This window comes from Gymnogyps californianus, chromosome 12 (genome assembly GCF_018139145.2).
Source record: "Gymnogyps californianus isolate 813 chromosome 12, ASM1813914v2, whole genome shotgun sequence".
Taxonomy (NCBI): domain Eukaryota; kingdom Metazoa; phylum Chordata; class Aves; order Accipitriformes; family Cathartidae; genus Gymnogyps; species Gymnogyps californianus.
In genome coordinates, this window is record NC_059482.1 from 18,044,591 (window position 1) to 18,070,811 (window position 26,221).

Sequence of the window (26,221 nt, forward strand, 5' to 3'; positions counted from 1 at the left end):
GGAGGGCGGGGGCGGGGCCCGGCGCCGGGGTGTTTGGATTCGAATGCGCGTCGCGACCCTGAGGGGCGGCGGCGCAAGCGCAGTGTGCGGCAGGGCGGCGCTGCCCCCTAGCGCCGGGGTGCGGGATGCCGGGCGAGGAGGAGGACGACGCCGAGTCGGGGTCCGGGGGGGGCCCCGCCGCCCCCGCCGCTCCCTCCGCCCCCTCCCCGCCGGCCGAGGAGGAGGACACCCGGCAGCGCTACGAGGAGCTTTGCAGCAGCCTCAACATGGACGAGCGCGCCCGCTCCGAGGCCTGGCTCAGCTACCAGAGCATGAAGCGCAACTACACCCTGGAGGTGAGGGGCGACGGGGCTGGGGGGGCCGCGCTGAGGCGGCGGGTGGGGGGGAGCGGCCGCGCTGAGGCGACCGGCCGCGCTGAGGCGACCGGCCCTGGGCGGACAGCCCGGCGGGAGGGAGAGGGTTAAGCGGGGGGGAGGGAAGGGGATGGCCCTTGAGGCGCGACGGCCTCTCCCTCACACCGCCCGGCGCTGAGGCGCCGCCCGGGCGTTAGCTCGCAGCCGAGCGAGGGCGCGTTCCCCCCCACCCCGCCCTCGCAGCGCGGCCTCGGCCCGGCCCGGCCCGGCCCGCCAGCCCTCGACCCGCTGGGGGGTCGCGCCTCAGCCGCGGGAAGCGCCGCTGAGGGACATCCCCCGCTCCCCCGCGCCGCGAGCGCAGCCTCGGCCCTGACGCCCGCCGGGGGAGCGGGGCTGCCGCCGGCCGCGGGCCCGGCCCGCCGTCGCGCACAGAGGGCGCCCGCTGCCGGGGGTGCGCAGGCGGACGGCCGCGCAGCGGGGCTCTCCAGCTCTGAAATGGGGAAAAAAATCATAATCCTGAGTCATAGCGGTGAACAGGCATTAAAAATAAAAGCGGTCCTATTGCTGTAGCCTTTCTGCTTTCAGCTGTTTAGCTGACAAAAGCAATAGTTATCTCGGTGAACGTTAATCAGTAGCTGTTCAATTGCCCATGTAGACGCTTTCAGCGCAATTATAATAAATGGGGTTTTGCGCGAACGTGGCACAAAACTTCGTGGATGGTTAAAGGCGTGCGGGTTTTGTAACATCATTCTTTAAAACAGTAACATGAAGAGACACACCCGCTTTGTTTGGGAGATGACTTTTACCGGGTGGCTCTTTAAAAATAAAGGTGGCGCTTATGATAAAAGCATGTCTGTCTAGAGTTACTCAGAGTTCTTGAGGGCTTCCCTTTCCATAACCAGGCAGCTCTCAATGCAGAGCTAAAGGCGGCTTCGCACACGCGGAAGGTGGTTAGTCCTGCGGTGCCTGGAGCTGTGTGCGTCTGCCAGAGGAAGGAAGTGTTCTGGTCTGAAAGCACCTCTGTCACACACACTGCTTGTAACCACCAGTAGCGGGGCTGGGAAGCTCAGAAAAATTGCGTTTTCCCCGAAGGTGTGTGTTCATCTGGCCCCGTGATACCACGTAGCTCAAGAAACCCATAGTATCGAATTCAGTGTTCTGGGCCCCTTTTTTTACCGTCCTTTTCCCATTAAAACATTATTTTTTAATCGAAGAAGGAGAATAAGATTTGAAAGGTTTTCGCTGGAATTAATTTCTGTCTTTAGGTACCAGATTGAGTAATTGTTCTGTTGTGTAATACAGAGAAAAATGGAAACTGTGTTTTTCGGTTCCCACTGTCTGTTCAGGGCAGAAGAATGTTCTGATAGCAAGGAACTGTAGCTTTTATATTTATTTTTTTTAACACCAAGGCAGTACAAAATGTTGTTATAGGAGAAGAGCAACACTAAAAATATATTGTTAAACTTTGGGTCAAGTGTGAAATTTAGACAGGTAACTAGTAACTATGTAATTTTAGTTTTGACACAGTTCAATGTTAAGTATCTGTTTAGCACCTGTTTTTCTTGTAGTTAAAAACACAAAGTAGCTCAACAGAACTTCAAAATAACGAATCAACTTTGTCACTGGTTGAACTTCCCTCTTCTAGGATACAGTTCTGTCCTTTTTCCTGATGTTGGGTGCATAGCTGAAAAGTATGTTTTTCTTTTCAATGAAGTCTTTTAGATGCCTGATGTTTTAATTCACAGGGAAATGATCTGCATTGGCTAGCGTGCGCCTTGTATGTGGCTTGCAGAAAAGCCATTCCAACTGTGAGCCGAGGGACAGCTGAGGGAAATTATGTATCTTTAACCAGAATTTTGCGCTGTTCAGAACAAAGGTAACTTTTCTTTTTGCCAATTTTTAAGCACTTAAAAAAATCTCAAAGACTGCTTATCAGCTTGTGAAATTTAGAAGTTGAGAATAAAGGCTAAACGTATTTCTTGTTTCCTACTTTTAAGGATAGAAATTACATCACTGGAATCTTTGTGTTATAGCTCCTTGCCACAGAAATAGGGCAGTTCCATTTGGTCATTACAATGTTGTAAAAACACTGGTTTTCAAAATTGGAGATTGACTTCCCTCTCTTAAGGGAGAAAGAAACCAGTCCCTGAAGAATAGTCTGTTTTTGAAGAATGTGCAAAGTGTGAACTTCTCACATGAGAAACCATTTTTAATTGGCTGTGAAAATATTCACACAATTTATCTTTTATTTTGTAAGAAGACTTCACTTTTCACATGCTCTTGCTTTAAGAAACCAAAGTGATGTCAGAATCGGATAAACAAATTTGTATCAAATGTTTATGTCCATAAGGCAATGAAGAAAAACTTTCTGAAACAATGGACTTTATTTGTTAGCAATCTGATTGTTTTGTAACAATTTAGTAGATTGGCAAAAAAAAAAAAAGTTCTTATGCACTTTTTCTCCCCATCTCCTTTACTGTTGGAGCATTGCTATTGGTTTAAACAATACAAAAGTGTTCCTTTAAAATTTTTTTTTTCTAAAGCAGAAATTCAGGGAATTGAATGTGGATAAATTGTTTCTGTGGTCTGGGCTATCAAAGACTAGTAACACTGAAAAAGTAAGTGTAGATAAAGGAGTGAAAAAATAAATGAAAGCCAAATTTATGAAGTGAAATTTACTAAAACTGAGGGTTTTTTCATAGTTTGTAGAATCTTCTTAGCATTGTCGAACTTGGAGTTTGTTTCATTTAAGTTAATAAATTATTCAGAAAAATTAGGGAAATCTGATTTTAGAGTACTCTGACTGTTGGAGCTGATTGTGTCTTTGTGAGGAAAAGCCAGAACTGTGAATATATAGTTAACATGGTCATCAACAGAGGATATAAAAATATTTTGTGAGCTGTCTGAGCTCATCCTTGTTTATGGGTGAAGGACTGGCTCTGAGTGCGTTGTCATGTTTGCAATACCGCTATTTTATCAGTAGTTTGGGAAGTAGAAATTGCACTTTTGTTGAAAATGTACAGTATAGTTCTACAAAAAAAAAACCCTTTCAGTTCTAACCTGTTCGGTATTTTCAGCTTGATCGAGTTTTTTAACAAGATGAAAAAGTGGGAAGACATGGCAAATCTACCCTCCCAATTCAGAGAACGAACTGAGAGATTAGAGAGAAATTTTACAGTTTCTGCAGTAATTTTTAAGAAGTATGAGCCCATTTTTCAGGACATTTTCAGATATCCTCAAGAAGATCAACCTCGTCAACAGAGAGGAAGAAAACAGAGGTACGTTTCTGTTATTTCCAGACTGATTTTAGAGCATTACTGTTACAAAAATATAATGAAGTTGCTTTGTTGTTTTAGTTGTATTTTTGACTGTATTTTCGTAGTAGTTTTTTATAATATCGGAGTTGGTCTGTCTGTCCTTGCTCGCAGTAATTTTTGAATCTTTTTTTCAGTTTGTCAGATCTGACAGGGTGCAGGAAATCCCAAAGCTGCTAAGTTTCTATGATTTGGGGGGTGGGGGAAAGGGGAGAGATTAAAATCAGCCTGTGGACAAGAGAAATATCAGTATTTCTAAGATGGGAAAGGCTGGAAGAATTTGATCATTGTACGATCTGTATAGCCTCAATAGCTCATAGAACAACTCAGCCTGTTTCACTGCCTAGTAATTCCCATAGTTTTCTTCATAGATGCAGATCATCTGGATATTTTACTTTATAGTAGAAGCTTTGTTTCTTTGTTACTGTTCATATTAGGAGTGCTGTGCAAATTAAGTGCTAGCCTTCTTTTCTGGTTATTCTGATCTTAACAACATTTCATCTGTTTGTGCCAGCAGTTAGCGTGGCTTATGATTTCTCCTGGTAGTTAGCAGAGATTGATTTATTCCCATTCATTATTTCTTTCATCTTCGCTACTGTGAAGTGCCATTGTTTGGTTGCTTTTATGGGGTGTTTTTTGTCTTTTTTTTATTTATTTTATTTTACTTTTCCTAATATTTGCAGGCTATTTCTTAGTTGAGTTTTTTGCCGCCCCCCCCCCCCCCCCCGCCATGTTCTTGTGAGCATCACTTCATGGCATTTGTAACCAAATGTAGTTGAATCTATAATAAAAGACAAGGTTGTGCCTAAATGATTTTGTTGGAGAATGCAAAAGGTGAGTAAATTGGAATTGGACTATGGATGGAATAGGATTATGTATTGAGGTGAATATTTGCATATAATGTTGAAACTAAAATATACTACGTACGTAATTCTATGATTAGAAGAGGAAACCCTGCTAGTTTGTTAGCTTGGATGGTAAGGTGTGAAGTAATTTTGAAGATTAAGTTGGACGATGATACTTACTAATTTTTGTGTGAAATGTATATTAATTTTGACATTTAAAACCATTCTTTACATAACCTGATAGAGTGACTAAATAAGAAAATAAAAGATTAAGGCTGAACAAACTACTGGAGAAATGGAAAAGAATATGACCTCATGAATTAATTTGGCCTGAATGAAAGAATTTCCAACTTAAATACATAATACTGAATGAAATAAACAATACTAAATACAGTCTTACAGAGCAAGCAATGCTTCTAGAAACAGAGAAAACCTGATAAAGACTATTTACATTGTGCAAATACTGCTTAGTTTTAAGGCTTACATGCCTATTTTACAATCTAAATTAGACGACTACACTTTAAAAAAACCTAGAAGGAGTGTGATAATATTGGACAAAACATATCTCTATGCCACCTTCTTTGCTGCCCTAATGTTCTTCTGTCATGGGGATGAGCTGCAATATATGAAATAGCACTTCCAGTGGTATGTTATATGGAAACAAGGAATGATGCTGTGGAATTATAAAAATTGGTGCTAGGGGAGGTTTTTTTGGTTTTGTTTGTTTTTTTTTTTTTTACATCCACACAGTACCTACTTGAGCATATTTTCTGATTTTTTGGGGGGGCGGGGAATAAAAAAATTTGGATGAGTTAATTATTTTGTCAAAATTTTTATGTTACAAAGAACACAAATCGAACTTACTAGCCAGAAATGTGAAAGCACGAGGGAGATTTAGGAAAACTGTCCAGTATGGTATACCTGGCAGTATTAAGAAATAACAAATCCTCAATAGCTGCAAAACTTTTGATTTAAGAAAGGACCTCATGAATGAGTTATATTTTATTTGAAAGCATTTTAAACAAAGACCAGCAGAGGAACTTGGTTCCGATAAACATTTAATATATTTCAAAGTTCTGTATACTACATAAAATCCTATACAAAATGATTTACATTAGTACATACATGACACCTTTGTGAACACACAGGTCTGAAAGTCTTGCCTGTACTGAGTATATTAATATCAACACACTGTGTAATGTGAAGAACATGCATACGTGCTTGTATTGCTAAGAATCCTTAGGAAGAAGGAATTTCAGCTCTGGCTCTCAAACTATTTCAAATGACTATATGTACCATTTGTTGTATGAAAAAGCAGAAATAACATTTTCTGTAGATTTTAAATTCAGATGTTTACCTGTTCTTTGGAACTAGGATCATAATTTTGCCTTAAAAGAAAACATTTAGGCTAGCTGTGTTTAACATTAAATTTACAGTGATTTTCTGCTCAAGTCTTGGCCTATTTTTAATGAAATCTGCTGTGTTGGTCTGCTGTAGTGACATTTGAATCATTACGTGCAGACTGAGCCTGGGGTTCCACTTCTGTCTGCACTAAACCATTGTGTGGCTTTCTTTATTACCTTTAGTCAGGTTTTTGTGGGAAGGGTTTAAGATTTTGGCCACACCATAGTAAAGCTTAATTTTCTTTTAGAGTGATTGAATGTTGTATGATGTTCTATTGGTCTTAATTCATTGAGCTTATTGGGTGTCTTTTTGCTGTATTTTTCCCCAAAAGACGACAACCATGTACTGTGACTGAAGTTTTCCAGTTTTGTTGGGTGCTGTTTGTACATGCAAAAGGTAAGAGATTTCAAAGGGATTAAATACGGCAAACCTGGTTTTGTTAGTTGTTATCTTATATCAGTCCTTAAACACTGAATAGGTGCAGGCATTTCTGAATTCAGAAATGCCTTTGGAGAAGGGGCCTTCTCAGAACAGCCTAAAGGAATGTATTCTGTCTTAATTTCCACAGCTGTATGTTTTACCACACTTCTAAGGTGAGTATATGTCCAAATAATTTGGTAGCTTTTATGTGGAATATTTTTACAAAGTTGCCAGTATTGTGGAGATTTATGCTGTAATTCCAAGGGAAAAAAGTAGCTTAGAATTTTAGTGAATTCATATTTAGATGTTGTTGTAATTAACATAAGGCGTATATGTATGTTTACTAGGAACAAAGAATATTTAAATTCCTCCTAAGTTTCCAGCAACACTGAAAATATTTAATGAATTTTTTTCTACAACTCAGTAAAAATTTATCATAAAATTCTAGGTGTGTATGCTTTCACGCTAGTATCACAGATAGCATTCTAATTCTTTTGATGGCCTTTTTGCTCCCCTACCTTTTTAAAAAATGAGCACACAGCAATTGTATCAAATAACCATATGCATTACTAAATAGGTCTGCATATGCCTGTCTTGCAAGGGTGATTTTCTCTTGCATTTTGGACATAGCAATATATATATATGAACGGCTGACTGTCTTGAAGACTCAGATTGCTTTGGAACACGTAAGGGGATCCTCTGTTAATATGTTTCTGTAGAGATAATGCAATGAACAGACAATATATTGCAATGTGTATATAACCTTTATCATAAAAGCAGCCTTAAAACTAATAAGAATAGTTGACGATTTCAGCAGTTTTTCTTGATAACGACTGATGGGAGAAAAAGCCACATGAGGGAACAGGGTTAAATCCTTATTTTAGGCTTAAGTTGTTCAGTCATATCACATATAGTCTGAAGTCTTTCCTCATCAAACCTGCGTCTTAAAGAGTTTCTGCATACCTAGGGCTTTATTCAAGTACTGCTTGGATGAGTGTTCACTGGGAATTCTGTATAAGTAAGATAGTGTTTTGAGGAAATAAAGACAAGATTTATATTACTCACTGAAAGAACGTCTTTGTAGATTCAGGTCTATTGATAATTTCCAGAGACTTTTTATATTTTTTCATAAGATAACTTCTAGTAGAAGAAAACTAATAGTTTAATTTCTACAAGGAAAGGGATAAAAGGAATTTTGTTTTGGTTCTGAGGTGTGTGGTGGGGTGGTTTTTTTCCAATTTAAAAGTGAATCAGTGCTAAGATTCCTGCAGTGTGCTGTGATTTCCTTAATTGCCTGCTTTTGAGGATAGGACAGAGTAGGCTGTCACAATATTGAATTATCTGGCACTAATTTTGTTCAGTACAGATTGGCTTTTCTTTCTACACTGTACCACATTGCAGAGGGTTGCCAGCAGCTCCCTTTTGGAAGAGTTACTGGCAATATTACTGGACCCTCACCATCACATCTTTGTACAAAGATCAAGAAGGGTGTGGTATTGCACGAGTGCTGTAATGAACACTGTATCTTAGAAGATGCCTTTTTCCAATAGGCTGCAAATTTCACTTTACTGGGGAAGAGATATCTTTCCTAAACAAGTATGTTGCTTGCAACCCTGAAACACAGTATGATTTTCATCTTTTTAATTTTTTTTTCAGTCCAGAATAGCTTTCTCAAGTAGTATGAAATACCTATTTGTATTCCACTGAGTCCAGAGGAGAGTTAGTACTGTATTTTATTTCCAGTCAGTCAGGACTTTACTTCTTTAGCACAGTTAGGCAGCTGAGAGAGTAAGTAGGTCAGCCTGAAAAATCACAGATTTTTCTTTTCCCTTCTATAAAATCCCCACTTCTATGGGTAGATTGGACAGTTGACAAAGTGCAAAGGGACTTTATGAGTCTTCCTATTGCTAAATTATTGGTTAATATGTTTGAGTAACTACATCATCAATTAACTACCTGTTATCTAGCGAGCAGTTTCAGACATACAAATTAACTTTGTAGAGAATACCTTGTTGATAATATAGCCAATTAAATTTTACAAGAAAAGGGAAAAATTACAGTAATTATAAACTAAAATTAGTAAGTAAGTAGCAGTAAATTTATTAAAGTGTGGCAGCACAAAAATGGAAACTAAATGATCTTTCCAGCCGAAACCAGGACACCATTTAAGGCATTAAATATTCATGTTAAGTTTTGTTCACTGTGTTTTGAGGGTTGGCAGTAATCCTTATCATGGCAACCGCACATCAGTGGCAAGTTCAGACTTGTCTCTGTGATATTTCTGCAAGCCTGAAGATCATTGCGTTCAGTTTCAGAAATGCAGAAAGTACAGGTCTCGTTCCTACCTTTGGTGTGCACTGCGAAGTAAGATAGCGACTTTGTTTAGCGATACTGCAATTCTTGCGTACTATTTGTAAGAACTTACCTTTAAACTCTCTATCTTGACTTTTTTTCTTACTTTAAAATGGAATTGAAAAAAAAATATATCTCTGCTGCACTGAGAAAACTATTTTTTATTATTTGGTACTAGGTTTTGAAAGGGAGTAGTGAGATATTGTTTGAAATGTCATTGACAAATCATTTCTGTGAAACTACTGGTACTGTAAAATCAGATTTGGTTTTGACTGTGCTGACAGTAACAATTGCCATGCTAGACTTCATGGTTGTGAAAGTGAACCTATGTTACGAGAGTTACTTCTTTAAGATTTTTATTGATTAACATTTTGCTGTTGTATTTGGGACTTTCTTTGCTTTGCTGTGAACTTTTAGTGATTTGGAAATAACTGATAAATGTGTACAGTTAATTCAAATTTCATGTAGGCTTCATTATTTTAAATAGTTCTGATTATCTGCATTGAAATTATTTTTCTTTTAACAAACATGGAATCAGAAAATTGAATATAAATTTGAACAAACTGGTACGTTACTGGTAGAAAAGTAACAGCATAATTTAGAAAAATTCTTTAATCATATATACTTTTTGATGTGTTCTAAGTGAGTTTTTTACTATATGATAGGTTTCTTCAAGGATTTAAACCTGTTCTTCATAGTGGGCTCAGCTAAGTGGTTTGGAGCTTACCTGGGGGGAAAAAAAAAAAAAGAGTAGAAGAGTTATTAGTATTGAACGAGTGATAGAAAATCATGCTGTGCATATAAATTCATTGAATTGTGATTTATGGTATGTATTAATGGTATAGTTTATTTTACAAGACTGTTTTTAGCTATGGCCATTCCTCTAAAGGAATATCATAAACATAAATGGTAAAGAGCAATGAATCTGAATATAATCTTTGTGAAAGGTGGTAAAAGAGTGAAGAGGTTACAAGGATTCTTTTCTACGGGAAGATGATAAATAAAAAATACTTTAGAGGTATATGAAATAAAGCTACATTGTAAACCAGATCAGAGATACGCATTTTAACTCTCTTGTAAAGCACAAGAGAAATAAAGTTAAATTTATTACTGTTTGTAATGAGCATGCCCCCAATAAAATTTTTGTAAAGAAAACAGATTGGTAAAGAAAAATAATCTCCTGACTTTGAGTTGAATATAGATTCATTCTGGAGAATGGGGGGGAATTGAAGGAGGGGGCAGTGCTTGCTTTTTCTAGGATGTCTGAACACTTGGATCTAGCCTAGCAAAAGTTAAAGTTCCTTGCAACGCTTTACAGCAATGCAAAATTGGGGAAAAGGAAAGTCTCAGTTGGAACCCATTCCTCCCCCTTTTACGCCTTTAGAACAAGACTCTGCTTCAGGCAGATGGAGTAAGAATCTGTTGAAGGACGTAACACTGCCAGACAGTGGGGCTTGTCTTGCCAGAGTTATGGTAACAAATTTTTCTTCCTTGAGACAGTTTGCATTATACAGTTCATGCTGCTTCAAGTTATTTATGCACTGATTAATCAGATTACTGTGAATGAGGGAGTCTGCAATATCACGTTTATTAACATTTTGGTAAGGTTTTCAAAACAGCACAATATGTTTGAGTTCCTACAAAATTGCTGCTGTTTCTGAAAACATATTTTACTATTATATTTGCTATGTTTTATTAAGCGTGTGTCTGTTTTACTACCCGCGTTTCTGTCCAGATATTTATACTCACCGAAGTCTGTGTTTCCAAGACTCCATTATTGATTGTAATACAAATATCAACAGTTTCTCGGTTAAAAGAATTTTAGATCTATGCTAATTTTAATTAATGTCTTATGTCTTTGTAATATTGAAGGTAATTTTCCTATGATCAGTGATGACTTGGTCAATTCCTACCATCTCTTGTTATGTGCTTTGGATCTAGTGTATGGAAATGCTCTCCAGTGTCCTAACCGTAAAGAACTTCTGAATCCTAATTTTAAAGGTACGTTGAAAAAAACTGTCTATCTTTATCGAAAGTCTGCAAGAACTTCTAAGGCTACTGAAATTAGTATGAATCTATGTGGCAGAGAATAAGTTGAATAATGTTGATTTGAAATATGTAGGAATTAATATTTTCTGTATCTGGCTACACAGATTTCTATTGATGTCATATGTGATAACAGACTACTGAATTTTGTCAATAATCTAGTAAGTCAAGAATTTAATTTACTATGGAAATACCATTGAAGGAAGTTCCAAAGTAAAAATTTCAGTTAATGACATTTTAATGTCAGTGAAAGAGTGCATAATGACACAGTCATTATTGGACACAGTCAGACTGGAGAGTTCCCATGAGGCAGCAGTTTGGAAAGATCCAGTGCTCAAATATGAGAGTGGCAACCTGATTGTTTCTCTCTCATTTCTGGATTGCTGCTGTTCTCTTTCTGAAATGTAGGTTGACATGATAACCAGAAATGCAAATGAACGGTGAGAAGTTTCCATTGAATTTCTGATGTAATTCTTTCCAGACTTCATTTTCAGTGCTATACAGTATTATTTGCATTTCCTTTGTAGTGGTTCAGATGTGAACTGGGACCATTATCTCAAATTTATAGGAATAAATATTATAGTTCACAAGTGTTTGATAGATTTTCTATTAGAACTGATATTTTTAATTTTTATCACTCAGTATCTATTTTTTTAAAATCTGACTCAAAATTTACTTTTGATATTATTATCAAATTGAGTGGGCATTATATAATTAATAATTCTTTCAAGGGAACTAATTAGTTTACCATTTTAATTTCACACTACCTAGACTACACAGCATAGAATTTAAGTTTAATAAGAAAACAGGATATGGATTTGCAAAATTAAATAATGTAGTATTCTTAATTGTAGGTCTACCTGAAGACTTTCATAGTAAGGATTATAAAGTATCATCTGATCCTCCCTGCATCATTGAAAAACTGTGTTCATTACATTATGGATTAGTTTTAGAAGCAAAAGGCATAAAGGAACATTTTTGGAAGCCATATATTCGGAAACTTTTTGACAAAAAGGTTGGTCAATAAATTTGTAATGTAGAAAAATTTCTCCTTACTCATTATCTTCAAAACCTTTTTAGGAACTGAAATGTCCATCCTTTGTTCTTAACTGTTTTACAGCTTTTAAAAGGAAAAGATGAAAATCTGACTGGATTTCTAGATCCTGGGAACTTTGGAGATAGCTTGTGAGTCACTGTATTCATGGTTTGGTTTGCATTAGTATCCCTCTGTAATGCAACTGTACTTGCATTATTATCTGTATCTTAACAGTAATACTAGCTAGTTGACTTGCGTATTTATTAATGTTTATACATGACATTGTGTTTCAGTTCCTTTTCTTTGAGGTGGTATGGTCTGAGGCATATTTGAAAGAGGAATGATTCTTCAGGATGGTGTTACCTGATATCTGCTTTTATTCTTATGTTTCTGTGTTTCCTCGATTTTTTTTTTTTTTTTTTTCCTTTTTTTGTATATAACTCAAAGTGTTAGTATGAAAAAGATGTGGGAGCACATTGAACGAGTGGGAAGTGGGAGGGAAAAATTGGGTTTGGTGGTATTTTTTTCTTTATAAACCTAGAGATGCTTATGAGTAGGACTTATTTTCTTTTAAACGGTATGAAAATGGTAAGTGTAGTTTATGATGATGTGATGCTGCACAAGTTTTCAGGAGTTTCCAGCCAAATGCGAGTTCTCAGTATTTTATTATGTTCCTCCTGCAGCTATACTAAATGGCAAGCCATCAGATATAATGGAAAAATAATGTCCTTGCCACTGTCACATTTAAGATATTGTAGATTTTAAAGGAGCTCCGATACTTAAGTCAGGGTTAAAAGAAGTTCTGAAGTAGACTTCCAACAGGCCAGAACTGTGTTCATTCAGTAAGCAGGTGAACAAAGCACTGTCTAAATAAAGGGGGTTTTGTATCTGTCTTTTCCTTTCTGCTGTAGCAAAGCCATCAACAAGGCCTACGAGGAGTATGTTTTGTCAGTAGGAAATCTCGATGAGCGAATATTTCTTGGGGAGGATGCAGATGAAGAAATTGGAACTCTCGCAAGGTGCTTAAATACAACTTCAGGAATGGAAACAGCTGAAAGAGTACAAGTGAAGCATAATTTGCAGCAGCACTTCGACAGGGTATGACATAGTCTGCGTTGCTGTTTTTATATGGAGAATAAGTTGAGTTAGTCTATGTCTGATGAAGAGAAGCAGCTACTAAAAATTACCATCTTTATTGTTCAAGGTGATCTGGGAGTGTACACAGCATAGCTGAGTTCAATTTTGTAATTGATTAGATATATTGTTTACTTTTGGGTTTTCTGGACAGAATTTCTCCATGCATTTGGGTTTTCTTTGATTAAATCCAGTATAGAGAATATTTAGGTAATTACCTAAAGAGGTATCTTCAGGTAAATCTTTAGGTGAAAATTTTCAAGCACGACAGAACGGGCAGTTCTCCCTGGTTGTTTGGCAGGTGCTGAATTGTCCTGCAACTGTTGGGGCCCTCTGGACCTGTCTGCCCAACTTCCCCTTCCCTCACATCTCTGTCCCATATGCAGGTTTTTGTTCAACATACACAAAGCAGCTCAGCGCTTTGCTCTATGCATTCTTTTTGTTTCCTTTTAACAGATGTGCTTCAGGTGTTAATATTTTTAACATCTGTTTACAGTTTTAGTTAAATCACTAGGGAAGGGTTTTCACCTTGCTTGCCTAAAAGCATGATACGTAGATATGTCTTTATATTGACATATATATACTTGAATTCACTTTTTTACCCTTTTTGTAAAAAAAAGAAGAAAAAAAAGATCAGCAGTAAATATCGCCCTGAAGAAGGGTACGATTGCTTGCATTTTAATTTATATGTATATAATATGTACATATAGACTAATATATATAGAGGTGCCTAACTGTTGGAGGTTTCTGTAGCGATGAAACAGCGTGGCCTGTAAGACAGCAGCTTGCAGCTGCAATGCTTATGCTGTTGCATGCTCTGGGGAGTCCAAGGCAGGGCTGGGGGAACCATCTCTCCTGGCAGGGTACGGAGACAGAAATAAAACACACTTAGGAGTGTGGGGGGAAAATGGGAGGAGTATTGGGAGCTAGACTTCATGGTGAAAAGACTGCAAAATGTAATGTAGTCATTAAAATAAGGAAAACATTTCTTGCTTAAGTAATTGTGTGGTTAGATAATTAGAAGATGCATTGGTTTTGCTGTACACTAATTGAAGAAACATCCTTGATGTTAAGTCATTTTGATGTGATGGCTTGATCTGATGCAAATGAATTAAAATGCTAATTGTTAGGTTCAGGAGGACTTTTCATGTTAAGAGTTAAACCTGCTAAAAGGAAACTCTGGCTCAGTCCATTTTTCCTATGAGCTACAGCTACCTTTGGTACGCAAGGGATAGGAGGGGACTGTTGGGGGTTTTTTGGGTTTTTTTAGATTGGCCGAGTTGTTTCACACTTCACTCCCAGTATCTGCGTTTCAGTGTGAGGTCACATCCTCTCTGTTTATACTTTTATACAGTACTGTTTGATACAAACATCCAAGTGACACAGATAAATCTTTCATTGCTGGCTGCTATCTGAGACATCAACTAGTTTGGGCTGTTTGATTCCTAGCCATTTTTTCCAGGCATATATCATAACACAGGGTACGAATTCTACAGATTGACACTGCTAGGTTGTGACCTGTATCTAAGTTTTATAATGGGGTACAGTTATATGCTTATTTTTTGTCTTTCTAGTCCAAATCACTTAGGATTACAACCCCACTTACTGGCCGCAAGTATATTAAAGAGAGCAACCCATATGTGACACCTGTTTCCATAGCAACATACAGTTTGAGCCGCCTTCATACGATGCTGGCAGGACTGAAAAATGCCCCCAGTGAAAATCTGGAGCAAATACTCAGGTAAGTTTGATGTTTAGCTAACCAAATAATTCTATTCTAAAAATAGTTCTAATAACAAACATTAATGCTGAACAGTGTAATTTAATATGCGAGTCAGTCTTGAAAGGTTCTGGAGTAAAACAGGACCCAGAGAGACATGTAAATTTCAAGAGACTTTATTCTCTTTATTTAGACACATTTGTCCTTAAGAGATTGGTGGCTGTAAGAACATAGAACATTTAAAACCCAACAGTTCCGAGCTTCTCTAACAGCAAACTGCTAATACAAAATTTTAGAGACTTCTCTTCTTCCTACGTAGCAAATCTCACTACCTCGCAAATCACTCCATACTGTAGGAGATGCAAGATAAAATTTATTCTTCGTGTAGATAAACTGTTGCTTCAGGTACAATATATTTTAAAACTATTTTTGTACCATGTGGAAAATGCTGTTCAAATATTTACCCCGATCATGAAAAGATGTGCCTATTTACTACAATGTATACAATAATAATAATATGCTGTGGACGTTTTACAGTACATCTACAGTTAGGCACATATGGGTGTGTTTGTATTGCTATGCAATATATTTACGGTTTCATGCTTTCATCATTACAAAAATAGTTGTACTTTTTTTTTTTTTTTTTTTTTTTTTTTGGTCTTAGTAGGAATAGTATGTTAAGAATGTTTAGTTTTTATTTTCAGGGCGTGTTCCAGGGATCCTTCTCAATCTATTGCAAACAGAGTAAAAGAAATGTATGAAGTATACTGCCAGAGCATGCAGTCTGAAGGAGAATTCAGTAATTTTTCCAAAGGTGGGAAACATTTTACTTATACAGATAAGAATTAAAATGCCTGTAAACACATTGATCTCTTGTAATTAACTGACAGGTTTACTTACAGGTTATGCTTTAGCACAAGTGTCTTTTCTATTACTTTTGTCTTTTCCTGTAAGACATGGCAAATTTCAACCCTGCATGCAATTTTATAATCAGCCTTAGCTTAAATCACTGGAATTCGATGATACTTTCAGTTGTATAGAAGTGAAATGAAAAGCGCTGTTAAGGGTACCACTTCTTCTCTCAAGTATAATAGCGACAGCATGGATTTCTGTGATATTAATGAAAAATCTGACTAATTGTAGTCTTTAAAAACCCTACAGCAATTTTGGCTTACATACAAGGATGGATTAGTACAGGTATTAAAATCCTGCCAGTATAAACACAAAGTATTATTTGCAAAGTTGTCATGATTTGTGAAGCGCGTGAAGACGGGTTGAAAATAAGGAAGATGCTCTTGACCTTCTTGTTTCTTAAGAGGGCCTTACTTTGTTCTTGTCAGCATAGTTGCTTCACTGTGTTTTTCTGTTGCACGGTGGATCCATATAGGTATACTTTTCAATGTATTTTCCAAACTTGAAATATGTATTTTATATTATAGCAATGTTAAGGATTGTTCTCATATATGGCGTTTTCATCAACATCTGGGTTCAGTAATAAGTGTTTCTGCTCTGCATTCACAAGTCAGTGCAGCATAGGAGAGGGATTGTAAACTAACTTTAAATTAACTGGTTTAGTCCTGAAAGTATTGTAGCCACAGCAGCACAGAAATCCACATGAGCTACTGAATTGTTGTATCTCTATAGCTTAAGATAAAGAATATGATTCTTTTATCGCATTTCACAGTATTGTTTCTATTTAAAATTCTGCAGATGTTGCTAGTAAGCATTTTCGTCGTGCTGAGGTGCTATACTACAAGGTCTTGGAGTCAGTCCTTGAGCAAGAGAGGAGGAGACTGGGAGACACCGACTTATCTGTAAGGAAAACTAACCAAATTGTACCTCGTTTTTAAAGTTGGACCTACAAAAAAGGAAACCAGTTGTAGAGCAGAATAGACAGCTATTCAAAATGAGGGTAAATCTCTGAAAAGTAGCCTGTGAGTACACCTGAATGGAAGAAAAAGTGTACAAGAAATCATTTGTGTTTGCAAACACAAAGATGAATGAAATTTTTAATGAGTAAAGATGGCTCATTTTGGATTCTGTTCTGTCTCTTACAAAATAACATCTCTTTTTATAAGCTTGATGATCTTGCTGTTGAGGCAGAACAGAAAGCATTTTATTGTTCTATAGTTACACTGTAAATTAAGCATTAAAATTTGCAACTCTCTTGCAGGCAATACTGGAGCAAGATGTGTTTCACAGATCTCTGCTGGCATGTTGCCTTGAGATAATTACCTTTACATATAAGCCACCTGGAAACTTCCCCTTCATCACTGAAATATTTGACATTCCAGTTTATCATTTTTATAAGGTAAAGCGTTCGATAGCTACAAATGCTTATCAAGTCATGAGTACTCTATTGCCTTACATTAAGGCATCTCCTTACCTAGATGTTAACTTACACATTAACCCTTCATTCTCAGCTTTGCCCCTTTTTGTATTGAAAAATTATTACCCAAGTGTCTGTCATTCTGGGGTGTGTCTTGGGCATTTAAAAATCAAAATACTGTTAGCAGTTTAACGCAGGAGCAGTATCCAAGTATCTATATAGTAACTAATGGATTATCATTTCATCATGAGCTATTCTGCCACAGTGCTTGACATGTTTGTTTAGAAAGATACAAATATCTGTCTTCTGCTAACACTGCAAGACAACGTATGACTGAGTCATGGTAATGCAGCCTTAGTATTTCTAATAGTCTCTTCTTCCTTGAAAATCAGGAATTAGAATTAGATCTTTCTGTAAGAAGAAATACATGAAACAAGTACATTATGTTGATCATAATTATCTGCCTTACAGGTAATTGAGGTTTTCATTCGAGCAGAAGACGGCCTTTGTCGGGAAGTAGTAAAACACCTGAATCATATTGAAGAACAGATCTTGGAAAGTATGGCATGGAAACAGGAATCCATCTTGTGGGACAGAATCAGAGATAATGAAAACAAAGTACCTACTTGTGAAGAGGTGAGCACTTCTTTATATGTTTTACATAGTCTTCCTAATCAGACAGGATGGTAGAGATTGGACATGAGGCTTTACGTGTCCAAATTTCAGTTTCACTCTACAAGCTAATCAGTGCAGAGAAAACAGTAGGTGTAGTGTGCTCTGGTCTGTTCATGGACATCTCTATAGAGACATCCAAAATGCAGACATGCAGCTGAGAGGGTTCTCACCCAGTATTTGCACAGCGTAGCAGAACAATGAACAAAACGGACCGGCCAGGAAGGTTTGGACCAGTCACTTACACTGGAAAAGATAACTAGACAAGATGAAACGTGGTAAAAAGTGCAGACTTTTAATTGTAGTCACAGAAAGATTATTACACTACTGTATCTTCTAGAGTAGTACAATCACTACAACGTTTTAGTTAGGCTTATGGTAAGTTTTTCAGTGTTCTTGGTTTTATTTTTTTTCCATACAGTTTTGCTGTTCAAAATTTGTGGTGCAGAAGCTTTTAAAAATTTGCCATGTAGTCAATCTGCGATACAGACACTCTAATAAAAGTATACATCTTTTAGGTAACGCCACCTCAGTATTTTGAGAGATCTGCTGGGAACAGTGTTGTAGGTTCACCATTGACACCAAGACGAATAAATGAGGTTCGCGCTGAAAGTGGAGGACTAGGAAAAGGTGAGACTTTTTAAAGCAGAACATACTTACACTTCTTAGACCATGGCCTTAATTTTCAAATCGAAGTGGTGTACAGCAAGGAAGCTGCTTTAATGTTAACGTACAGTTAATTGCAAACACGTTTGCAAATGGTATTTGTACTGCAACTCACACAGAAGTCAGATGTCTAAGACCGATGCATTCATTATTTCAGTGTGAACAAAATACTGTTTTGGTAGGGTGTTTTCAGGAGGTTATGCATATGAACAGCATCTATGGATGTATACATATGTATATGTTAAATAGTATTTATACACACACAGTATTTATGTTCTAATCAGTAGCACCTGAACAGTTTACTTTATTGTTATGCCAGAATAGAAGCTCCACTCTGTATTTAGTTCTGTGACGTCTCAAACTTTTTCTCTGGAAAAATAAAGCATAATACATTAGCTTAGAAAAATATTAAACACAGCATTATTTGAGATTAAGTCATCCCTAAAAGCAATCTGTAAGCCACAGATGTAGACTTCAGGAAACATTTTTAAAAATTCCTTGTGAGCTTTGCATGATGTATTTTGGTTCTCATTAGACTTCTGTCACGTATTTGTGCAATAAGGGATCATACAACAAGAGTTAAAGATATATATGTGTGTGGTTTTTTTAATCCACAGGCCTTTCGTCCTCTCCCACTACCCTGTATGACAGATACAGTTCTCCGACAGCCAATCCTACAAGGAGAAGACTGTTTGCTGATAACGATAATACCTCTGACAGTGGAACTCCAGTAAGAGTTTCCCAACAGCCCGTGGTAAATACGGTGCCTGTGCAGAACATGAATCCCGAAGCAATGTCAGTAACTCCAGTGCCCGGCCAGACGCTGGTTACGGTGGCAACTGCCACCGTAACAGCCAATAACGGGCAAACTGTGACAATACCAGTACAAGGTGAGAGAAAAGCTACTGTAGAATTTTTCAGGCTCGTTCCCATCAGAGTATTAGTACACAGTAAGGGGGAGAGGGGGGAACAGTATGCCTGTGGAGAAAAAAGTATGTTTAAGGATTCGTAACTGGGAAAAATTGTTTGAACAGATGAGCAGAATTTAGAGACAGAACATGTACAGCACAAGGATGTTCTGACTGCCACCATCTATTTTATAAAACCTGGTTATTTCAGTAAGCCCTCCCTCCTGAACTGGCACGGGATGAAAGCTGCATTAGTATGAAAAACCTAGTTCAATTTCATTATCATCTTCTCTCCTTATGATGAAAAGTCCAAAGTATTTTGATGAAACGATTTCATATATAATATACTAAATATACAGTTATAGCTATAAGCAACTAATAAAAAAAAAATTACTGTTCTTTAAAAAAAAAAAACATATGTAACAAAATATAACAGAGCCACAACCAACCACAACCCACCCCCCGCCCCGCTCTTATTTCAGACTCTTTTTCTTAAATTACAGGTATTGCCAATGAAAACGGAGGAATAACTTTCTTCCCAGTCCAAGTAAATGTCGGTACCCAGCCTCAAGCTGTCTCTGGTCCCATTCAGCCTCTCAGTGCCCAGACTCTTGCTGGTACCCTGAACACTCAGATGACTGGGGCAACGCTGCAGTTACCAGGCCAGTTAACTGTTCAGCAGCTCTCTCCTGGAGAGCAAAGACAAACCCAGCAACTGACCACTGCCGCATCCATCAGGCCTCGGAAGATGGGCTCACTTTCACTCTTCTTTAGAAAGGTACTTTTCAGTCTAATTTGTGCTTTGCTTAGTTTGTATTTTGGTAATTCTTCAGTGGTTTTTAAAATATGTACTTATTATTAGTAATAATAAGAGAACAGTCAATTTCAAAGTTAATCTATACCCTTTGTCTACTCATACACATACCTGAAGAGTAGTTTTCTTATGCAGGCAACTTCTCACTAGCAAAGGAGCAGACTCTCTCCACAGCTATCACATCATGAGTTGTGAAGTAGATTATGTACTTGCCCAGCAGGTACTTAAAGGTGTCCATTTTCTTTAAGGCTCTTTAAAAGAAAGAATTTCACCTTTGAGACATTCTGGTTTATTCAATACAGTGGTTTCTGTAGGCTATGCAGTGCCCTGCCTGAGCTCAGGACAACTTAGAATTTAAGCTTCAAACAGATGTTTTCTTAGCATCAATACCAGTACTGAGAATGTCCGCGTCTGGTAAGCAACGAAGTGAAATCGAGCTGTTCTTCTTTTGGCTTAGCATTTGCACAAGTTCTACGGGGCGTGCAAGTCTGAGCTACTCTTTAGCTAGGTAAGAAAAGCAGTATTGCTGTGGCCCTAAGGCACGCTCTCCGCTTCAACAGGTGTATCATTTAGCTAGTGTTCGCCTGAGAGATCTCTGTGTCAAACTCGATATATCTGATGAGCTGCGGAAAAAGATCTGGACGTGTTTTGAGTATTCCTTGGTGCACTGCCCTGAAATCATGATGGACAGACATTTGGATCAGCTGCTGATGTGTGCCATCTATGTAATGGCTAAGGTAAGGTGTGAATAAAGAAAAAGCAAGCAAACAAAAAACTTAACGTTCCAAAGATTACAATTCCTCAAAACACCCCAAACCAACCAACCAACACACACAACCACCCCCAAACAAACAAACAAAAAAAAAACCACAGAAAAACTATTAACCTTTTCTGTTCATCACCTCTTAGGTTACTAAGGAAGACAGATCATTTCAGAACATTATGCGCTGCTATCGGACACAACCACAAGCCAAGAGTCATGTAAGTACAGCTAGTATTAAACAATGTGGTATCTGGTGTATTAAATGCCTTAGTGCTATTTTAGGAATGGATCGCTTTTTAAAGTAACATCTAGTGTTAAACGAATGCAGTCTGTGAGCCATTCTGCTCAAAAGACAGCAGTCATATCCAAAATCCTGCACTACTGAAAGCTTTTTAGGCTAAACTATACCTAAAATAGAAAATGCCTTTACTTAAAACCTAAGGAGGCAGCGCCTATTAGATAATACTCCTCTTAGGAGGCTGTATTTTCCCCTGTAAGAAGCAATTTGATACCACAGTGACGTTTCTAGAAAACAGATGTATCATGCAGACTGTTGTTTCCTGACTGTGTAACTGCACATCTTCTCGTCCTTCCTTTGTTACGCTCCTCTTTTTCCCCGCAGGTATATCGGAGCGTCCTGATAAAAGGCAGGAGACGCCGACGCCGCTCTGGCAGCAGCGATAGCAGTAGCCAGCAGAACTCACCTACAGACAAAAGTAAAGAGAGAAACAAAGAAAGAAGTGAGTGATTCCAAATTCCAGATGTTTGGTTTTAATTCCATTTCCAAAACAGTGTGCATAAAGTAAGAGTTGGATTTTGTGTTGCCCCACCCCAAACAGTTCCTTCTTTGGTAAACCTGGACACGACTAAGAATATATTGACAACATTTAAGAGTTGCTATAACTCAAGCTTAATATTACACCCACTTTGACAGTTTTGAATCTATCACCACATGCGCTTACCTTAAGAGTTTACCATGATGGCTGGCCTGAACTCTTTGAGTTCAGTTTGTACACCAAAGAACATGGCTTTGGAGAATGAAAGGAACTCGGGGCTAGCCCATGTTCACAGTTACTCTTTCACTTATCACAGTCACAGAGCGGCAGCAGTTTCTTTTGCAGTAGCTGGCTCTCTTCAGAGACAGGAACAAGCCAGCCACCCACAGCATCTATTTTAGCATCTCTGACATCTCTGAAGAGTCTTTCCTTGAGATTTGAACTGACACATTTTCCTTGAGTTAACTTTTATAAAGGAAAGCAAATAAATAAGTGATGCTGCATATTCCTACCACCAGTTTTCAAGATATTTAATAGATGACGGTATAAACTGTAGGTATTAATGTTTTCAGTCACAGAGAGGTGGCAGGGAGGGGAGGAAAAGGTTATGTATTTTGCAACTTCCCACAGTAAACCAGCAGGACGTATTACCAAGCCAACTATTTCTACTACTAGCTGAAAAAGACTACCATTCCTTGTTTGAAATTGCGCCAGCTGGCAACAAGGAAGAGCTACTGTTAGAAGTATAGCACAAATGCCTGCAAAATGGAGTTCTAGCTCTGCTTATATTGCGATGGAACTCAGCTTATACAGAAAAGCCACTTGCAGTTTATCCAGTAAAAAGTGAGAAATCAAATGCGTTTCTGTACACGTACTCAGCAGTTTGTTGGTCTGTAACAACATTCTGCTCTTTGGTAAGGGAAGATGCCAAGGGAACGCGATTAGCGTCGCTGGTACTGACACCAGATTCATGGTCACTATACTGCAATTTAAAAGTCTGGAACGCAGTTTTTGTATGCGGCTGAGTGTCTGGGATCGCTGAAGTAGCATTAGTAGCACAGTAGTTGAAGTGCATTAAACAGTTGTGGCTGAATAAAGGGGAGATTGCTCTCATCTTTACAGCTAGCAGAGACTCCAGTCCAGTAATGCGATCCAGCAGCACCCTGCCTGTACCGCATCCCAACAGCGCTCCCCCGACTCCAACCCGACTGACAGGTGCCAACAGCGACACTGAGGAGGAAGAGCGAGGGGACCTTATACAATTCTATAACAACATCTATATTGAGCAGATTAAAGAATTTGCCCTGAAGTACACTTCGAATGCAGTAAGTTAAATTCTGTGCTTTTCATTAGTAAATAGATCTTTTTTTACTGTACATGCAGTAAAGTACCCTAGCTAACCTCACTGTAAGCAAATTCAAGGGATTACATTTTTATGACAATAATTGCACCTCAAGGACATGCTCTGCTGCTAAAATCCTAACTGCTTTCGACGCCTATTTGCTGTTTCCTCCTGTATGAAATACACAGCACTGAGCAATGTCATCCGCCAGCCTCAGACAGGGTTAGAAAAGTCAGTTAAAAAAAAAAAACCTAATCTGGCCGAATATCATGACAAAACTTGCATCTGTTCTAAATATGTATGGTATGACATTAGTGGAAAAAACTAAACTGTGTTTACGGTGACCAACTCCTCACAAAAGCCTTACTGTAGTAGCACCTGAGATCAGATACCAACTATTGGGTGACTTTCATTTTCTCTTGAGCAGACCGATTCTCCTCCGCTCTCGCCCTACCCGTTTGTAAGGATTGGCTCCCCTCGCAGAATACAGCTGTCCCAGAATCACCCAGTGTACATCTCGCCACACAAAACCGAGTCTGCTCTCTCTCCTCGAGAGAAAATATTCTATTATTTCAGCAGCAGCCCATCTAAGGTGAGACTAAAGGGTTTCAGCTTGCTTTTACAAATCCTTAATTCTACCTTTTCTAGTTGGTAGTGAAATTAGAGAAGATTGTGCAACACACCTTTCTGTTTAGATTGTCTAACACGTACTTTCTCACCTAACGCTCTTCAAACTCTCAGTTCGGGTATCTAAGAAGTTGTAAAGCAACTAGGTGTCCAAGCTGCTTGTGTACTTTTAAAAGTTACTCTTTGTACTGATACACATAAAAGACGGAGGAGGCGCGGCAAGGGTAGCTTTGCTTTCAGGTAAGAGATGGGTTACTTGGTATGGAGACTGTTCAAAGAGAACGTTAAGTACAATCACACGCTCTTATCTACCTAGTGGGGAAAAATCCTCCATATGGCTCTTAACATGAAAGGACTTACCAGGTGAAGGTGCGGTAGGCTGAATCCTGTCCCCTCTGGTCACCAAGAATGAAGTAGAAATCCTTCCCTGAGAAGCATCTTCGTTCTAGATAGGAACTGGTGCACCTATGGCGTAAGAGAACAGTCATAACTATGGATGGAAGGCCCTTCAGCTCCACAGGCATGGAAACAACAAGCGTGCTTGAATGTGAGAGAGACTCTAGCATACTCTAGTCATGGAAAGACCAGTACAGTGATTTAAAAAGGTTAGTCTGTCACAGGAAGCACTTTGTACAGTACAGGTCTCCAGAAATAAAGCATATGAAATCCCATTGTAATGCAATTAGCAGAAGTTCACATCATATTTTGGTAGTCACAATAATGAGCGATAATTCTACTTTCTCCCCCCCCCCCCCCCAGAGGCTAAAGGAAATTAACAGCATGGTTAGAACCGGAGAAACTCCAACAAAGAAGAGAGGCATTCTCTTAGAAGACGGTACTGAAGCACCAGCTAAGCGGATCTGTCAGGAGAATCACACTGCTCTGTTAAGACGACTACAAGATGTAGCAAATGACAGAGGATCTCACTGAGTCCCGTGTTCCAGCCCAGGTATTCCCTCTCTGCTGCTCCACGGGGCCGGGCTGCGTAGCCCATCGCATGGAGTCACCAAGGCTTTGCAAGTGTCTTCAGCCAGCCTGTCCTCTTCCCGCCTCGGTGCCCTGCTCGGACCCGCCTCCTCCCAGACTGCGCTGAGCCTTTGCACTCCCCAGGAAGGGGCAGGAGGAGTCTCCTGCAACGCCCCGGACAGCGAGGCTACGCTTCAAACCCTGCAGCCCACCCTCACCCCATGGTTAAGCTTATCCTCAGGCGAGCGATCCATCGCCAGGCTTTGGCTTTGGAAAGCAGCTGAAGAGCTTCTTGGTGCTTGGAGAACACATCCCTAATACAGCTTTCTACCTTGCAACAGGTATTTAAATCTGTTTGCTCTACCCAGTCCACTCACACTGGTTTTATCAGTGCTGTACTGTTTTCATCGCTGGACTAGAAAGTTATATGTGCATCAGACACGGGAGCACTGCACCGGGATAACCATCATCAACGGTGTCGTCTTGGTTCTTACAATAACGACCTCTGCAAAAATAATGACTTACAGGTAATATTCCAGCTAAGTCCAGTTCTGCTTGGAAAGGGAAGATGGGAATAACCTTTTGAGGCCCTGAAGGAAGCTGTCTGACTGGATTCCTTCCATATTCAGGGTGTTTTGTGTGCCCCTGAAAATCATCACGTCGGTCTGCTTTGGTGGTTGGGCACCTTGTTGTATAAAGGTAGGTAATTTTGTTTCTGCATTGGTTTTAGCTGTGCAATGTTTTAAAGCGAACTCATGTTCAAAAGGTGGCACTTTTGATAGGGCTGTGAGGCGGTGTTTTTAAGGCAGATTAGTTTTGCTGTATATTTGCAATGGCACTTTCTAAATGTGAATATTTTTTTCAAAGGCTGACTTCAGATGTCCTTCTGTATTGAAGCAATTTGACTTTTGTATTTATTTTCAGATTGACAGCCCATAGCTCCCCTCTTCAGCAAACGGCATTAAGAATTCATTTTAACTTGATGTGTATGCAGTAACGAATGCAGGAAGCTAGGGCCGTTTGCTTTTTTCAAGGAATTTCCTATGTTTGGCATGTTTCTTCAGGTCGCTTTTCTTGAGAGTCAGGAACCGGCCACCTCGCTTACTCAGGCGGGGCAGGGTGGGGTCCATCTCTTAAAACATATACTTAGCTTTTTTGTTCGTTTTTAAAGGACGGGGGGCTTGAGGGGTTTGGGTTTTTTTAATGGACTAAATCAGGCTGCCTGGGAGAAATCTCTCCCTACTAACAGGAGAAGAAAGCGGTGCATATATTAGACTTACTAGCTGTTTTCATTTAAAAGAGTTCCAAAATACCAGACTTCTTATTAGGAAAGCATTAAACATACTAACAGCCGGTTCAGTATACCGGTTTACTCCTTGTCAGCAACATAACTGGGGACAGAGGTAGTGCTAATGTACAATGTAGCACACTCGGATTCTAGAAGTTTTTATAAGGAAAGAAAGTTAAAAGCTCTGTGTTTTCAGTCATTCCTGCTCCTCTGAATAATGGGAAAATTTAGGACTTAATTCCACTGTAAATTCAATTAAAGTAAAATAAAAGCATCTTTCATTCTTACCTGCATAACAAAAAAGGCTGAAGTTGAGAAATTGTGTAGATGTTCCTGTAAAAATATTTATGAAATTGTCAGACAATTCTTGTTACTCTGTACCATTTACGTTACTTTGTATGAAAAATATTGCAAGTGTATTTTTCAATAAAGAATTTATAACTCAC

At 38.8% G+C, this 26,221-nt stretch overlaps 1 protein-coding gene across 2 annotated transcripts; it reads left to right on the plus strand.

Moving 5' to 3' along the window:
• Positions 1-125: 125 nt before the first annotated feature.
• Positions 126-26,221, plus strand: RBL2 (RB transcriptional corepressor like 2). Of its 2 annotated transcripts, XM_050903795.1 has the most exons (23): positions 126-335; positions 2,099-2,229; positions 3,431-3,631; positions 6,248-6,312; positions 10,561-10,689; positions 11,589-11,749; positions 11,855-11,919; positions 12,682-12,868; positions 14,479-14,645; positions 15,329-15,438; positions 16,335-16,438; positions 16,798-16,935; positions 17,425-17,589; positions 18,144-18,255; positions 18,909-19,181; positions 19,703-19,977; positions 20,574-20,750; positions 20,923-20,994; positions 21,399-21,516; positions 22,675-22,877; positions 23,322-23,486; positions 24,281-24,470; positions 24,829-26,221. In XM_050903795.1, exons 1-22 carry the CDS (start codon positions 126-128, stop codon positions 24,449-24,451), a joined length of 3,399 nt encoding a protein of 1,132 aa, XP_050759752.1. In that variant the 3' UTR covers positions 24,452-24,470; positions 24,829-26,221. The 2 variants fall into 2 exon arrangements, with proteins under 2 accessions (XP_050759752.1, XP_050759751.1); XM_050903794.1 differs by having other exon boundaries at positions 24,281-26,221.

Coding starts and splice junctions, on each gene's coding strand:
- RBL2 (XM_050903794.1), top strand. CDS start 126: ATGCCGGGCGAGGAGGAGGACGACGCCGAGTCGGGGTCCGGGGGGGGC. Junction 6,313..10,560: donor GCTGTTTGTACATGCAAAAG/GTAAGAGATTTC, acceptor GTAATATTGAAG/GTAATTTTCCTATGATCAGT. Junction 20,995..21,398: donor AACCACAAGCCAAGAGTCAT/GTAAGTACAGCT, acceptor TTTTCCCCGCAG/GTATATCGGAGCGTCCTGAT.